Source organism: Abramis brama (assembly GCF_963993115.1).
Source record: "Abramis brama genome assembly, chromosome: 1".
NCBI classification, from domain to species: domain Eukaryota; kingdom Metazoa; phylum Chordata; class Actinopteri; order Cypriniformes; family Leuciscidae; genus Abramis; species Abramis brama.
Genome location: NC_139963.1, coordinates 43,574,233 through 43,592,729, shown reverse-complemented (window position 1 = coordinate 43,592,729; position 18,497 = coordinate 43,574,233). Strand labels below are relative to the sequence as shown.

Here is an 18,497-nt window from a genome sequence, read left to right as displayed (position 1 = left end):
TGACATTAGCAGGTCATTGATCACAGACTGATCCTATCACCATTTGTCCATTGTTCACCCCAATCCCTCAGTCCTGAGATCAAGGTGTCAATGACCTCAGACTCGCAGACTCACCAAACCAGTTTTGCCATGTGGCTTGAAGCCACAAAGGGTGGATTTTCTATGCAAAATGGACACACAATGGGCAAAAAGGAACAAATCTCAAATGCTCAGCAGTTACAACACCAAGAACACAAGTTCTAAGAGAATGTTCGTCTATGTTCGTGACTACAGGAAAGGAGAAAAATGGATACAGGGAGAGTTATGAAATGTTATGTATTTACATTAGAAACTGGGTTGTCCTGCAATTGTTTTCTTACACTTTAGGTTGCGTATACCTTGAAAAGTAAAGTTTAAGTTGTAAGTGCACTCAGCTTCCATCATGTTATTGCAATCTATAGTTCCATAGATTATAATGATATTCTGCTAAACACAACAAATGCGATCACAAATAATGTGCACAATGTTTTTAAAAAATCTGATTATCACAACAGTGCTGGATCTCTTGCTATAATATCATGGTGCTGGTAATGCAATATTTAAATGTGTTTAATGACACAATACACTTTTGAGCAGTGATAAACTTTGGGAGAAGATCTGTGAATCAGGTGATGCTGATGATGAGTACCCAACATCACCTGATCACATTTTCTCTTGCCATAACAAATGTGATTTATAAACACACAGCCATAGAAAAACTATTTAAAACATTGATATCTAAACTTTTGTTAACTCTCAATAAGAACTTCTGTATACATATAACAGAACGTCAAACTGGTTTGTAATGAGTGAAGCTGGTAATGTAGTTTGCAAGGTTGTTTAATCAACTTCTGCTGAGATCTTAAGAGATCTGTTAGTGTTTAATGTTCTGTTGAGTTTTGTAATGTTTTTAAAATGAGAATTAAGTGAGCTGAGCATCAAAGATAAATCCCTTGATCAATCAAGGGTTTTGTCTAATGAAAGTTTAAAATCATTACATTTACTGACATTAGAGTGCCAATTAATAAAATTTCAGTTTTGGAACAATTTAGTTTAAGAAAGTTGTGTTTCATCCACATCTTGATTTCCAATGAACAGGCAGAGAGAGTCGAAGAGGAAGAATTGAGATCAGGCTGAGAGCTAATATAAATCTGGGTGTCGTCCGCATAACAGTGATAGCTCAGGCCATACTTCCGAATGATCTGCCCAAGAGGCAGCATATAAACACTAAATAAAACGGGACCCAAAACTGACCCCTGAGGGACACCCTGACACAAAGGCACAGTCTGAGATCTGTTAGTACCCAGGTAAACAATTTGGGAGCGATCTGAGAGGTCAGATTTGAACCAGTTCAACAGTTCCAGACAGACCAGTCAAATCTGTCCAATAATATGCTGTGACATATGGTATCGAATGCAGCATTAAGATCTAACAAAACCAAAATGCCACAAGCCCCAGAATTAGCTATAACGAGGAGGTTATTCAAGACCCTGACTAGTGCAGTCTCTGTACTGTGTCTAGATCTAAACCCAGATTGAAAGTTTCTAGTAGGCAATTTGTATAGAGATGAGTTTGGAGTTGGCCAACAACCACACACATGCCAGGAAAGGAACATTTGAAACGGGTCTATAATTTGACATATCGGCAATATCATCTTTGCTGTGCATTGCTGGGACAGGAGGCAATGCAACAATATTTTGTGCATATTTGTTACACAAAAGGCACGTTTTAATGATGTAAATTGAATAATATTGGAGCAAAGATTGTGTTAATGTTCTGTTGAGTTTTGTGGGTCAGCATTGTGCTGAAGAATAGAGCCTGTGCTTCAGTCCAAGATAAGACCAAGAAACATTGATAATATGCTGCATGTTGTTTTTTTTAAAGGCAATAACTGTATTACAGTGATGTTTATTAGCTACTTTATAATTAGTTTTTCTTATTTCACTTCTTAATTCAAATACACCAAGTATTTGAACAGTATTTGCATTATGCAGTTTAATAAATGCACTGTCCATTGTTGTCCAAACACTTTTTTGTATGTCTTTATATTAACCTGTTTGTCCTGTACTTAATGGCCCTGTACCTCTTCCCAGCCAGGAAAGGGACAAACATTCTGTACCTTGGATGGGTGGGATCCATAATGATGCTACTGGTCTTTGTGTGTAACCGACTAGCATACACATTATCCAAGCTCGGGAGCTCAGTGACTATGATCCACTGTGATTGTTGTGCTTTCTTCTCCAGATAAGAGGTACTGATGGACCAAGAGATGTCTTTTGTTATGCAGACTTCAAGAAACTTGATGTCATTTACCCTCCTCCACTTCCTTTCCACTGATACATAGGGGGAAAGGGTAATCTTCCTAGTAATTCCTTCCTGTTGTTGACGCCACAGGTTTCCCATTGAAAGCAATGGACTTCCCAATTTGTCCATAGAGTGACGCAGAGGGGCGCCTTTGGCGTCTTCATTGTGATGCCGGGGGCGCTTGACCATGCTTGTTTTTGACGCCTTGGGAGTGAGAATGGGTTGACAATTAACAACACAAGCTATCAGTGAATGAGTCAAACTCACTTAGACTGCTGACAGTTTTTCCATGCATCATTTTATTACATCCATGTATGTGGTTACAGTCTAATCATATAAAACAGTGAAATCGCTCCAGAACTCTGTCCTGTCTTACCTGCACTCGAGGCAGTAACGTGAGCTCCACTGAGAGTCTTCACTCCTATTGGAAATTCACTGCTCATTTGCAAAAAGTTTAACTTTTCTGAACTTTTGTCACGTGACTCGCATGGGAAACATCGTTCGTGTCGCTGGAAGTCGACAGCACTCCACTGAAAATGAATGGGATCAAAGCCACTGAATGGCAAGCCTGTAACCTTAGCCGAAAAAAGCGTAACGCCTGCTAACAATGCAGCACACAGGGTAGGAGACAAGAGGCTGTTTTTTAATGGATGTAAATGGAGGAGAGGCTTTACTATGCTGAATAAACCGTTTTTGTGTGGAAATATATTATCATTTAATGAATCGACAGCCTCATCAGCTAATCTTCAACATGTTTGCTCTTAACCCTCTGGGGTCTGAGGTGTTTTCTGGACCCTGGAGGTGTTTTGACATGCTCTGACATTTGTGCTTTTTCTGTTACTTATAAAATTTTTATAGCTAAAGTCTGAGCACAAACTCTGCTACAATAATATGTGAGCAGCATGTATGTAAAAGTTTGTAGTTTTGAGAAAATGACGTTTATGCGTAGTTAATGAATTTTTCACTGAAGTCACTGAAATGAGGCTATAAAACTCATACTGAATATTTCTTCACAGGACTTTTCTAGAACTGGATTTTTGCTTCAAAAATCTGTGATAATCATCCTGCCCACTCATTCACATAACACAAGATATTGATTTAAAATTTGCAAGACATGTTTTGTGTTAGAAATATCATATTAGAGGAGGCGTAAATGATCACGAATAAAGACGCGTTTCACACCTGGGAAGACAAAGACCCTTCCAATTAGGAATCCAATTGTAAATTTTAAAATTCACAAAAAAATATTTTAAAAGAACACCAGGTTTGTTGTGCCTGCTTGTAGGGCTGTACAATTTGGCCCCAAAATGTTGTGCTTATATATTAATATGAATAATAATGATTATTAGTAGTCTACTAAATAAAAATATATATGATACAGTAATATAACTATTTACAATATTAATTATTTCACATTCGTTTTTAGTTTTATTTAGTTTACACCGAAATAAAATGCTGTTTTATAAGAGATGTCACGGACAATTGGTGTGATTCAGTTTAATGCACTTCTCATTCATTTCCATGGTATCCACAAACTGACAGTTGCACAGCTCTGAACGAAATTAAATGATGCCAAGGCTGTAACGTGAATGTTATCAAGACACACATGATCAAAGTTAGCCGTTACGCTTTTTCCAATGGTAGAGCCACGGATCCTCTTATCTTCAAATAATAAGACCATGCCTTGATGGGATCGTGTTGCTTTGTCGCTGCATGTCACTGGCGGAATAAACAGGGCTTTACGGTGCGTGCGCACTGGCTCGAAGAGAGCAGAGCAATGATTTTCAGTTCATTCCTATTGATGATGAGATTCATGCTCGCGCCAAAACAATTCAAATCCGATTTTTTTTTTTTTTTTTTTTTTTTATGAATGAATGAACTGTAATGAAAATTATTTTCTATGCATAAATCTTGACATCAATCCAGGATTAAAAATATATATATATTTCAACACTTTACATTTATACGAATGTTATTATAAGCTCTCCTGTTTGTATTTTATATATTAAAAGCTTACTATAATAATTCAATCAGACAATAATTCATCTCTCTACATCTACTACTTTAATTCATTGTACTCTAGTTCATTTTATAACTGTATCATTTATCTTTTAATTCTCTTTATACTTGTTTTAATTTCCCTTGCTTTTATTTTGTGCTTATTTTCTATGCAAAGCACTTTGAATTGCCATAGTGTATGAAATGTGCCATGTAAATAAATTTGCCTTGCCTCTCACCTCTGTCACACTTTAACCTGGAGTGACTTCAGACCTACTTTCACAGACATGATTAAGCAATGCAATGTTTCGTCAGAGGGTTTAGGATTTAAAACCATGTGTCACGAACACTAACCGTCCCTGTCAATCAAATCAGCTCTCAAAAAGTGTCAGTGCAGTCAAGTCAATAATATCACTGAAGATTAAGTGTCCCCAACTAAGCAAGCCAGAAGAAACGGCAGCAAGGAACCCAAACTCCATCAGGTGACAGAATGGAGAAATAAAACAGTCGGGGCTCAGGCGGAGAGCAGCTCTCCTCTGGCAAATGAATGAACGCAGTGTCATTATGATTCAGGCTGTATTACAGGTCAGAAGTCAATATGGACAGATTGTGTCACGCAGACTCACGCTCAATCTTAAAACCCATGAACTAAACTAAACAAGGTACAACAAAATATGACCAAAATAAAAATTGAATAACGGTTCACTTGTAACAAAAATAGTGTTTTTATAATATTAATTAAAGACTTTAACCAACCAAATACTCAAACTGCAGACAATAACTATGAGTCCATCCAAAGTTAAATGAATTTAACTTGTGCGCAAAATTGGAATATCGCATAAAACATTTGCGAATAAAGTAGTGTTTCTATTTTATGTGTTTGGTGCAAAATATCAGTATAGTAAAAATGTAAATTGCTGCAATCGGGGAAGCCATTGTGGCTCAGAACTTAGAATTTATGCGCATCTTGGCTATTGCATTCAGCATTTTTTTAATACGATTTCCCAAAATTTGCATAAGAATAGATGGATGGAAATAGCTATTGTAACACTTTTCCTATTCACCCTGTGATGTTAAGCGTTTTGCACTGGTCTGATGTTCAGCTATTGTCTTAAAACAAACATTAACTAACTACCCTTATTACTGTATAAATGGCAATAAAAAATGGCAATAAAAATCCACTATAAATGGTTCATTCTCAGCAGGAAGAGCAACATTTTTCCTCTGTTCAGTTTTAAAAGTTTATTTGGCCTGATATACTGATGGCCAACTGCATCAATAGTAAGGTTGCATCACTATATAACACAGCTGTTTTAACACACCTGCAATAGATCAGATCAGACCAAAGATTATTTAACATTGTGCAATACACTTTTATACCTAGGCAACATATCTGTACTGCAATATATCAAAACAATGTGTATCATGTTGATAGTTAATGTGATGAACTCCACATGTGGTTCCTCTGCTATTATGTGAACTTGAGAATAACTGACTTTATACATTCATTAATTACCATAACACCAGCTGATTCAAAAGACATTGAGCAAAAATTATGGCAAAAAGTAAAGTTAGTCACTTGATCAAATGCAATGATATTAATACATTACCAGAGAGTCTAAATACCTAAATTGTGCCACTGTACTGAAAGACAGTTGGCATTCGTCCTCCTTTCCCATGGCTGAACCTTCACCTGTCTGAGGATGATTAGCTTTTATTGCTAACTGTGTCAGGGGTAGACAGGAACATGGAGACTGTTTTGATTGTTGCACACTTGTGCTAGCAGGTCAGAGGACATAAAAGGTGAATTATGGTGAATTTCAGTTCAAGATACGGCATGTCTTCCTCTTCAACCCATATACTCGTAAAAGTCTACGAAATGAACTCTAGCCACCTTTTTTTTTCCAGAACAATGCTAACACGGGTTTTAAACGTTTGGCATTGATGGTTCCATGAAGAATCTTTAACATCCATGTAACCTTTCCATCACAACAAAAAAATTAAATAAAAGGTTCTTTTCTGAGAAAGGGTCCATAGGATATCAAAGAGAAAACAACTGTTAAACACAATTCCTTTGCATAAGGCCAATTTAATAAAAAAAAAATGACAATACTTACATTTCTCACAGGTTAATTGAGTGATAGCCTACTGTACACAAGATTACAATTATGTAAATTCCCTTTTTGCATTATGGTATATGTTTTGACCATTTTTAATCAACATTGTCATCATTAACATTGTCAAGTTTGCTTTCTCGATTCTCAAAATGCAATATTTCAGTTTCAAACAAGCAGTTCAGACACGACAGCCAGAGCACTGTGCAAAACAGACCAATAAACAGAGAAAAAACATAGAAAAGAAACTATTTGTGGTCAGTCACCTTAAAGCCCTATTTTATATTTAGTATGTCAGAGTGTACGAGGTTAAGGTGACGAATGAGCCTGCATTTTTTTTCCTTCGCTATGAATTAAGTACATTCAGTTAACATGAATCTGGACGGAAATGTGGACTGACGCAGGTTAAACTGATTGTAGAATCAATCAAGAGCATAACAATGTGCAAAGCATCGGAGAAATTAGCCAAGCAGCATGAAGTACAAGCAGAACAAATTTCTCGTAGTTATATAAAAACTTTCAATGCAATGAGAATGATTTTACAAACAATTGCACAAAATGATTCTTACATTAAATCCTTGGCTTTATGATACTTCATGTTTCTGTGAGCTCTTTTATGGATCTTTCTGACAGCGACTGAATTGGTCCACATCAGTAGTGCAACAGAACACAGCAGGATGAATCCAAAACCACAGTAACAAGCAAAAATGTATATAAATGTTGTTTTTTTTTGCTCTGTGACAGACTCTCATAATACAAGTGAACATTAGTGTGTATCTAAAGACATTCAGTTTGATGCAGACGTTAAAAAGGTGCACTGTACGTCCTCTAGTGTTCATCTGCGGAATTACACATAGCCCATGTTGAACTATTCAAAAATATATATATATATAAAAAAAAACCAAAAAAAATTCACAATCTGGTAAAAATCATAACTGGATATGTGGAGAGAAAAAGCATTAAAACATTTGTGGTCTCTTTCAAAAACACGTGCATGTTTTGACTGAAAAATGAAGGAATTTGGAGTTACTTTTAGCAGCGAAATTTGTTTTTTAAAAAGTGACTTATTTTGACATACATAACACAAACCGTCTATTACTAGAATGATTTCCTTTTTTTTTTTTTTTTGGAAGATGAATTCATATATCACAAATAACTGACTATAAATGCCTAGATAAGGGGAATAAAGCTATAGTATAAATTCTATAAATGACCTAAAGCTATTCTATAAAATTGTACATTTTATATTCACTAACATTTCCTGTAAATTTAATTTTCTACTGTTATTGCAAACCCAAAGAAGCAGCATTTTTTGCTTAGACTTTTTTGTTTTGGACATCGCATTTTTCAATATTTCCGCCCCTTTTTGCGGATTTTATCATAAAGGGGGTCGAAGTGTGTGTAGCTTCAGCCTTAAGACCACAGTGTAAAACAGGTGAAGGGAAACAAACAAAAAAAGTCATTCATAAATAACACAGTAATCGTACACAATGAGACATCTGGTCTGTCACGCTTACAGATGATGAACAAACACCACTTCCTTTCAGGCAAGACCCACAGATTAAAATTCAGAGTATTTCAGAGTGTGACGAACTTCCCGTTGAAACTCAAACCGCTCGCAAACGCACAGACAGACTTTAAATAAACACCGCCTACTGGCCAAGGTCTTGAGTTAGTGGTCCTGCTTCTGTGCGACACACACAGTGCTTGAGTAGTGCCTGGAAGTGTTATGCATGTATGATCATGTCAGAAACGTGTGAAGAGAGACACCTGAGCAATGTCCGTAGTCTGACGGGGAGTCAGTCGGCCCAGGATGAACCTCCTACTCAGCAGGTGAAGGAGCGCCGCCCCGTCGGGGCTTCAGCGTGTCATTTCCTGCAGGCCTCAGCGCAGTGCTGGAACTGGGCGAAGCCGAGAAACACCTGTTCCAGTGAGATCTGGCTGACGCAGTAGTCCTCGATGCTGTACTTCTCTTTGGCTGTTTCTAGCACCCCGAACACCTGAGACAAAACGACATGTTAAAAATGTGTCCTATCAGTGTGTTTACGGTGCGAGCTGTGCGTTCTCGTGGAGGTCTTGTCTAGAGCGGCCATTATGCAGGGACATCTGTATCCAAGTACACGCTTAACATGTCTTCTTCATTAAAGGGATACTCCACTTTTTTTGGAAATAGGCTCATTTTACAACTCCCCCAGAGTTAAACAGTTGAGTCTTACCGTTTTCGAATCCATTCAGCCGAACTTTTAGCATAGCTTAGCATAGATCATTGAATCGGACAAGACCATTAGCATCTCTCTCAAAAAAATGACCAAAGAGTTTCGATATTTTTCCTATTTAAAACTTGACTCTTCTGTAGTTACATCGTGTACTAAGACCGACGGAAAATTAAAAGTTGCGATAATCAAGAAACTTTGCTGCCGTACCATGGGTGCAGCAGGCGTAATGATATGACGCAGCGCCTGAAAATAGTCCCCAGCTCGGTAACTTCCAACGTGACCGGGACTAAGTTTGTCTAACCTATTAGACCTATTTTCAGGCGCTGCGTCATATCATTACGCCTGCTGCACCCATGGTACGGCAGCAAAGTTTCTTGATTATTACGCAGGAATGAGAGTATAGTTCCTAGCCATATCAGCCTAGAAAATCGCAACTTTTCATTTTCCGTCGGTCTTAGTACACGATGTAACTACAGAAGAGTCAAGTTTTAAATAGGAAAAAATATCGAAACTCTTTGGTCATTTTTTTGAGAGAGATGCTAATGGTCCTGTCCGATTCAATGATCTATGCTAAGCTATGCTAAAAGTGGTACTGCCAGACCCGGAGTTCGGCTGAATGGATTCGAAAACGGTAAGACTCAACTGTTTAACTCTGGGGGAGTTGTAAAATGAGCCTATTTCCAAAAACAGTGGAGTATCCCTTTAAACTTCATTCAACTAAAGGTCAATGGAGTAAAATATTAGCATAATGCTTACTCGTTTGCATTTTTAAATTTTGCATCAAAAATGTTTTGTTTTTTTTGCGTAAAAACTAAATCTACATTTGGTCCAATCAAAATAAAGGGTCAAGAAAAATAGGTTTTTGTGGTAATACTGGTTATGTTTGAAATAGACACCTAGCGTACTGCATTCTATATATATACTGTGTGTGTGTGTGTGTGTGTGTGTGTGTGTGTGTGTGTGTGTGTGTGTGTATACACATACATACATACATATATATATATATATATATATATATATATACATACATACATGCACATATATATACATACATATATATATATACATACATGCATACACATATACACATATATACATATATACATATATACATATATACATACATATATACATACATGCATACATATATATGTGTGTGTGTGTGTGTGTGTGTGTGTGTGTGTGTATATATATGTGTGTATATTATTTATATATATATATATATATATATATATATATATATATATATATATATATATATATATATATATATATATATGTACAGAAAAATGGAGACTAAGTATGCTCAGGTCAAAGACCATATAGACTTGCTTAACACAGTAGAACTAACAGTCATGTGATTAGCTTAGATCATTTTTAAACTCTTTTAAAAGACTTGTGATATTGTGATATTGATTTTTTTTTTACTCAATTGTAAGATTTAAATGTACATGCATCTTTTGTTCAGGAGTTTCACTTGGTTGCTGTGACCAGTGATCTCCTGGCCGTGAATAAAACTTAATTTCTGCAAAAAGCATTTTGGGAGTCGTGTCAGATATATGCTGCACAGCTGAGAAATAGAAGTACTAAAGATTCTACGCTCAAAAGACAACAAAAGAGCTTCTTGAGGGGATGCTGTCACCTTACTTCAGGGAAGTATTGTATTGTATTGTGAGTATTCAGGGAATTCAGGGAATTACCTTGAGATACTGTAGTCAGATTTAGTTGAGGATTTCCATGACAATATACATATATAGTTCTTCTCTAAGGCTTTGGCAATTTTATTTAGTTTGTGTTATGTGTTGTTTTTGGTACACAAAACTGATATCTTTTTTTTTTTTAAATTATAAAAAGTTAATATGTACCATATGAAAAAGTAGGCTATGTAACAATAAATGTTTAGAGAGTGGCAACCAGTTAGTTACCCATAATTTACAGGAAATTATGTTGCAATCTTTTTGTTTAAAATTCCCCCAAAAAATTGTAAATTGAATTATTAATTAATGATTTCAATTTTAATTTTTCGATTTTAATTTTAAATGCAGCTGAGATCAAACTAGAAATGGAAGGTCAAGTTCAGAGCATTGCATTGTGGGAAACTGCACATTTGGGTAAGTATGGGCAAGCATTGAGACGTACCTGTGCCCAGGTAAGAGTTTTGTCAGTCAGGTGATAGTGGACCATCCCCTGGTGTTCATCCTTCAGTGAACTTCCTATGAAAGCCATCAGGTGAAAGGTTTCAAAACTGTCCAACTGTCCAGCGGAAATACAAAGCGTGTCATTTAAATACCTGGAAAGGTGTTTTCAATGAAGTCTTTGAAGAGCTGAAGGTCCATCTCCTCTATCTCGGTCTCCACACGGACTTTGGCCAGCAGCGTATAACCGCTCCCAAACTTGCTCTTCAGGTGCTGTGGGCTGCCCAGACATTTGAACTGGCCGTTCACCATGACAGCCAGCCGAGTACACAGCGCCTCGCACTCCTCCATACTGCAGAGAGACAATGAAACGGGGTTTGTTCTGCTGCAACATGCTCTTTTCTTTTGCAGTCAATATCTGTGTTAGTCAGGAGATGTGTGACTTACCTGTGTGAGGTTATAATGATGGCTTTGCCAGACTCTCTGGTTCGTGTGATCGCGTCCCAAAGCAACCGTCTGGCCACGGGGTCCATGCCAGTGGAAGGCTCGTCCAGAAAGATCACGGGTGGCCCACCGATCAGAGCCATGCCTGCACTCAACTTCCTCTTATTGCCGCCACTGTGCAGAAGAACCAATAGACAACTTAGAATACAACATTTCACAAACATATGATTTTACTTCTGAACCACCAATCTATCGTTCAGCGTATCTAACCATCCGTTCATTACATCTAGATCATATCCATTCATCACAACTAACCATTCATTCATCATATCTATAATCCCCCCTCATATCTAATCATCCAACCACCCATACATGCATTATATCTAATCTTCCATTTATCATATCTAACCACCCATCCTCTTTCTCTCAGGTCTCACGTTCATACCTGTAGCTGCGGACGAGTTTGTCAGCGTGAGGTTCGAGCAGCAGCGAGCGCAGGACGTTTTCTACACAGGCGGTGGTATACTTCTCTGGGATGCCCCTCAGTCTTGCATACATGCTCAGGGTTTCCCGCCCCGTCATGTGATCCAGCACAGCGTCAAACTGGGGACAGTAGCCGATTCTCTGTTGCACCTGAAGCGAAGTCATATTTAACACTCTGTTGAATCATATATCATTCACATATGCCAACTATAATCAAAAATGTCAAAATAACAAATGTAAATCTCCAGTGTTCAGGAACTGAAACTTTTATATGAAGTGTCAAATATGAGATAACAAAATGGCCAACCTTTTTCACATCTCGGAGGATGCTGTAGCCGTCAATAAAGGCATCCCCTGAGGTTACGCTTTCATCTCCCGTCAGCATTTTGAATGTCGTTGTCTTCCCTGCTCCATTAAATCCCAGCAAACCAAAGCACTCACCCTTCCCAACGGCCAGGGACAAACGGTCCACTGCTAACAGCGTCTGCCCGCCTGAATATACCTAGTGAAACACAACCACAGATCTTAGGCAAAGGAGGAGAAAAGGACAATAACAGTAAACTAAATGAGTAGATGATGCTGTGACCAAATTAACATGCTGTTTTCAGGGCATTGCGGCAATGATATTTGCTTTGTGATAATATGCAAATCCATACATAACTTACTGTTTAGCATATTTGCCAGCAACTTACTTCTGTAGAACGTTGGTGTACACCAATATTCCATTTAATGGCTTTTGTGAGGCTTCCTTTGAATACTACGACAGCTAATTTTGGCGCAGACTGGACACATTTGACAGAAAGCCATAGAAAGGACCTTGGAAATTGTTAGTCTTAGTAAATCAAGAAGCGTGATCTTAGGCCAAATTATTCCCAAGCAATTTTGAGATTATGGATTTTCTGCATGTTTTATACACTTTGGCCAATAGGTGGCGGTGCCATCCAACTGGCTTAGTACACTTAGGGCATTGTGGCAATGATAAAGTGGAATTTGCATGTTGATAGATTAAATCATTGCAAAATGATCATATGTGACGGTATACCTTGCTGATCTCCTGTAGAATGAGTGGGCTGCCCACCATGGACTCAACCACTGGCTGGCAATCCAAAACTCTCTTCCTCTCCTCGGCAACATCTCTGTCCTCGGGTTGAAGAGCTTCTTCTGCCAATAGCAGAGCCTGACAAAAACACATAGCCATGATTGTGACTGATAACATACAAACCAATAATATTTTGGCAGCATATTTTCCCTCCTCTCCCACCTTCTTGCGTCTCCTGAAGAGGTTGAGTAGCGTGCGGATGCACCGGAGCTCGATGAAGAAGACCAGGGCGATGAAGACGACACCCTGCAGGGACATGGCCACCAGGAAGCGGCCCACTCCGGGCTCGTCCATGGAAAAGTAGTTCACTTGATACGTGATGTCTGCAGACGACAATGAGAATGACAATACAGTCCCCCATTAAGTGCGCCAGATGATGCTAAGATTCAAAAGGTTTACCAACAATCAAATAAAATCAGGATTTTCAATCTCGTAGCTCATCAAGACAGCAAACACGGCAGATGATTTAATTAGCGTGGACACACACAGGCTAACTTGTTACAGAAAACAGGCTGAACAGAAGATTTAGTGTCCACAGCTTCACATTTACATTAGCCAAGTGAAAGCACATTTCTAATTCCTAAAAAGAGTCTGCACCAAATCCAACGCAACTAAACGACAGGGAAATAATTTGCAAGTTTTCATATATAACCAGCCATCACATACAACCATCCATGTATCATATATAACCATCATATATAACCATTCATCCATCCATCATATCTAATCATCCATCCATCCATCATATCTATCATCAATCATATCTAACATGAAGTTATATCATATCTAACCATCCATCCATCGTATCTAACCATTCATCCATTGTATCTAACATCTATCCATCCTATCTACCCATCCATCCATCCTATCTACCCATCCATCCATCATATCTACCCATCCATCCATCCTATCTACCCATCCATCCATCCTATCTACCCATCCATCCATCATATCTACCCATCTATCCATCATATCTACCCATCCATCCATCCATCCTTCCTATCTAACCATCCATCCATTCATCATATCCATCATATATAACCATCTATCTTGTCTAACCACCCATCCATCATATCTATGTAACCATCCATCCATCTATCATATCTAACAATCCATCCACCCATCCATCCATTATATGTAACCATAATCTGTCATATCTAACCATTCATTCTTTATATCTAACCATCTATTCTTCAAATCTAACATCCATCTAACATATATAACCATACATCCATCAATTCTAACCATACATCCACTCTTCATATCTAACTAACCATCATTTCTAACATCCATTTATCATTTCTAATCATCCATCATATTCATCAATTTTGGACAATTCACTATGCCCAGAGCAACGCCAGAAACAGAACCGTTCACTCACTGTAGTACTTGCAGATGTAGTCGGCAAAGATGCTGGAGGTGCAGAAGGTGATGATCTCGTAGTTCTGGTAGAACTCGCTGAAGGACATGCCCAGGCAGTAATTTGGGAAGATCAGGAAGACTTTATCCAGGATATAGGAGAGGTCTAGCAGATTCAGCTCTGGACCACAAGAACACGAGGTGTGTGAATGCAAGTTATTGCAAGAAATCAAAAGCATTCTGAGCGCACGAGTGTGGACATGCATTTCTCACCAGGTATGGTCATGATGGTGACCGCGAGGAAGGTTGCGGTGCCGCTGAGGATGTTGAAGATGGTGAGCCGCGTGTAGGCTGTGGCTGCCGTGGAGAACAGGAAGCTGAGCAGGTACATGAGGGGAATCACCGCCCAGCCATACAGAAGCAGCAACAGTAGAACATCCACCAGGTGGTTTTCCGCCACGAACGCTTTTACTGAAAACACTCGGAAGACCACCTGAGAGAAAGAAAAAAACAAACACGTCAGAAATGTTGAGCTTAGTTGAACATATAGACATTCAGTCAGAGCAGACGGCATAGTTGAGAACCTGCTCTAATTTAATCCCAGGTACAGTTCTGTTTTAACAGTTCTTGAGCATTTTTCCACAGAATATACACAGGCTCTTTTTCAAATGCCGTCTGCTGGGACTAAGGTCTATGAAGTTCAGAGTCAATATGTTCTTCTTGCATGTCAAATGTCAAATATGTCGTAGACCAGTGGTTCTCAATTTTTTTAACTCCCTTGTAAAACATAAGAAGGACCCCCAAGATATTTCTGGTACGTCTGCTATAAAGAAAAAGCTGCTCTTTTTTTTAAACGTTTTTTTATTTGCAGAGACTAGGAGTGGCAAAATAAATTGAATTAACAGTTAAATATTTATTTAAATATTACTAATTATATTTCTAATAATGTTTACTTGAAATAATAAAATAAAATGATTCTAAATAATTTAAATAATACAATTCCTCTTCAGAGTTTGCACTTTTTATTATCAATAAATGTACATATCACAAATTATTATTGTACTCCCGAATAGCAATTTCATTTCAATAAAATATATATTGGTTATATAAATGTCCATGACTTTTACTTTCGATGACTTTTCCAGGTCTAGAAATGGAACTTTTAAAATTTCTAGGTTTTCCAAGACTGTGGGAACCTTGGTTCACAAACAAAAAATAAGTGAATTCATTCCTTTCTTAAAATTCAAGAAATATATGACATCAGCTTACATTTGAGAAGTTTTAGTGTATTTTAAATCACATTTTGTCTTATTCTAAACCATTTTGAGCCATCTTGCAACTGTGATGAGGCCCCCAGATTAAGAACTACTGTCCTAGACAGTACGTTCGTACTGACCAGCATGAGCAGGCAGGGCAACAGGAAGTTGATGAGGTCCCACAGCAGGGCGGAGAACCAGAAGTTGGAGAGGTAGACCCCGCTGACCTGCTGCAAGTGCTTGGACTTCACAGACCGCTCGGAGACGAGGAGCAGGGCAAAGGTGCTGGCTAATGACGCCATGCCGTACATGAGGTTTATGGCGATGGCGAAGCCTGTCTGACCCCTGTAGAGACAAAAATAGAAGATCGATGAAACAACCAAACAGCTAAATGTGCCAAGTTAACTTAGGGTTCTGGGTTTGTTCAAATCACGATACCAAACTGTAAAAAGACTGCAATTTAAACATGAAGTCTGCATGTTATGCAATGTGTTTCAGCTACATATTTGTCAACTACACATACTTCTTAAAGCAATAATAAGGTCCTTGCACACTGATTCCGAAATTTTTGTATGTGTTTTTTTTCGTATTCGTAATTCGATGGCTCTGAATTGTCAAAACACCATTCAAAATGCTTGTTACGGAAAACGCAGAAAAACAAGATCGCAAAGATTTTGCAAAACTTCTTGCTAAAAATGTTACATTTTCATTTGATTACATTGTAAAAGATTCATTTAGAGTTTTATGCCTTCATTTGATTACCACCATTTTTCATAATAAACAAGTATTATACCATAAAACAGAATCCAGGAAAATTAAAACAAACAACACAGAATTTCTGAAAAAAACTAAAAGGCATTTTCTTAGGGCCCTGTTATTGTTAAAATGTTAACAAGTTAATCAAGTTTCATGAATTAGATTGATAAGACATTATTTTTGATGATTAAAATTTACAAACGGAATCCAGAAAAACAAAGAATTTGGGAAAAGATAAAATGGAATTTAGGAAAAAATGAAATGGAGTCCAAAAGCTGGCACATACTCGGACAGCTGGCTCTGCGCCGCCTCGGACATGTTGCGGGGCATGGGGTAATTTCCAGTGCGGATAGAGGCGTTGGGTCCTGCTAGTAGCTTGTAGAGAGCGTTGTCAACCAGCATGAGCGCCGATGCGGAGGTGTGGTAGCCCTGGTTGTTGAAGTAGCCGATGACCTCAGCGTACTTCCTGGATCTGCCCCTGAAAGCGGCGCCCACCACACAGTGCTCGTTGAAAGCTCCGCCCTCCCGCATGGCGTTATATAGCACATACTCTGAGAAATCTGAACAGACAAACGTTAGGATGTTGTCAAGGCAGCTACCGCGCATCACACTAGCATAATAAGAGCAGCGTTACCTGTTATATTAGTGTCAGCCGTGGCTTTCTGGGAAGGCAGCTGTGTGGCATAGATCTCAGCCAGAGCTGCAGCCAACGGCCCAGCGTGGGCATCTAAGGCCACGGGTACGTGGGTAGGGCCGTACTGCTTTAGTGCCAGGCGGAGCTGGGGCGAGTTATGGCTCCTAGGGACGGTACGGGCCACCACTAGAGCCACCACTGTGAAGATGAGCGGCACCAGGAACTGAGCCACCATCACTTTCCAGTTGCGCCAGCTGTAGAGCGCCCTCTTCAGGAACATAGCGTAGAACTGCTGCATATAGAGTCTGGCCTGAGGATAAAAACAAGCAGAAAATAATGTTTACAAAAACAAATGCAAAAAAGAGAGAACCACTATTCTGTCTGTCTATCTATTCATTCATCCATCTTAATCCTTTTATAAATAAATTAACACTTTTATTCAGCAAAGACACACTAAATTTATGTTACAAAAGATTTATATTTCAAATAAATTAAATGATGTTCTTTTGATGTTCTTTCTATTCATCAAAGAGTCAGACAAGAATCAGCATCAAATCATCATATTAGAAAGATTTCTGAAGGATCATGTGACACTGAAGACTGGAGTAATGATGCTGAAAATTCAGCTTTGATCACAGAGATAAATTCTTTAAAATAATTAAATAATTGATTTTTAATTCTAACAATTTTACTTGATGTTAATGCAAAAAAAAAAAAAAAATACAAATCAGGGTACTGAACTATATAAAATGTCCCAAACAGGACTGCAATACCTGTATAAAACAGAAACAAAAATAAAACAACCACTACCATTTAATGTGACCTCAACAACATTTTCTGAAGCACCTCCTTTCTCTGACCTTGAGCTGATAATAAAACAATTCTTCTTTATTATTTTCTTGCCATATTTTGTTATTAGAGAATAAAAAGCCTGGAAAACGCACAGTGGGATCAAGAGGTGAATGTATGCAATAACATATTCTTATTATATAGTATTGTGAGTGGTACAAAAGTCGCTGACAGGTAATTTCATGGCTCTATAGTCCACGTGTCTATAATATTCTGGCTTGGGTTTCTCATTCAATGTTAGATTATAGGATCAAAAGTGCAGTAAGCGATTTCTGAGAAATGCTGTTGAAAGTGGATCGGACAGAGCACCAAAACACACTTGTAGCCAATCAGCAGTGAGGGGCGTATACACTCATTAGTGCCTATGTCGCATAGCGTGTTCGTGAATTTGGGGGCGGAGCTATCAAGATAGAAGCGTGATCATTTTGGGTAGGGGAATGTTTGTTTTAGTGATTTCAAATATCAACAGCGTTTCTCAGAAATCACTAACTGCACCTTTAATGTCTGCTTAAAGTAATATCACCTCATTTATAAAAGCACAGTTAGTTTGCGAAGCGCTAAAAGCACTGACCCCGGTGTTGAGTTTGATATTGGAGCAGTCCTCTGAGATCATAGTGCCGCTGTCAGTGAAATCCGTCACGTCAGTCATGCCGCTGATGCTGCTGGAGTCGTCCATGGTCCAGTCATGTGACCTCCGCTCATGCTGGTACTGCAGAGCAGGGAGCTGGATGGCCTGAATATCCAGACTGGAGTCCACGAGCTTCCCGACCCTGCAAGATTGAGTGCACGCAAACACACACGGTTGCATAAAAAGACGAAACAAACATGAGGA

At 38.4% G+C, this 18,497-nt stretch overlaps 1 protein-coding gene across 1 annotated transcript in view; it reads right to left on the bottom strand.

Annotated features, from left to right (window-relative positions):
• Positions 1–6,389: 6,389 nt before the first annotated feature.
• The window catches only part of abca3b (ATP-binding cassette, sub-family A (ABC1), member 3b), a 41,780-nt gene continuing 29,672 nt past the window's right edge, over positions 6,390–18,497 (bottom strand). Inside the window, exons 18-31 of the mRNA XM_084133742.1 lie at positions 18,237–18,435; positions 16,817–17,126; positions 16,469–16,742; positions 15,567–15,771; positions 14,444–14,663; positions 14,193–14,351; positions 12,974–13,134; positions 12,755–12,889; positions 12,020–12,214; positions 11,675–11,862; positions 11,233–11,403; positions 10,941–11,137; positions 10,790–10,863; positions 6,390–8,434 (exon numbers count right to left, since the gene is read on the bottom strand). Of these exons, the coding sequence (XP_083989868.1) occupies positions 8,303–8,434; positions 10,790–10,863; positions 10,941–11,137; positions 11,233–11,403; positions 11,675–11,862; positions 12,020–12,214; positions 12,755–12,889; positions 12,974–13,134; positions 14,193–14,351; positions 14,444–14,663; positions 15,567–15,771; positions 16,469–16,742; positions 16,817–17,126; positions 18,237–18,435 (2,620 nt within the window). The 3' untranslated portion in view covers positions 6,390–8,302. The remainder of the gene's footprint in view (positions 8,435–10,789; positions 10,864–10,940; positions 11,138–11,232; positions 11,404–11,674; positions 11,863–12,019; positions 12,215–12,754; positions 12,890–12,973; positions 13,135–14,192; positions 14,352–14,443; positions 14,664–15,566; positions 15,772–16,468; positions 16,743–16,816; positions 17,127–18,236; positions 18,436–18,497) is intronic.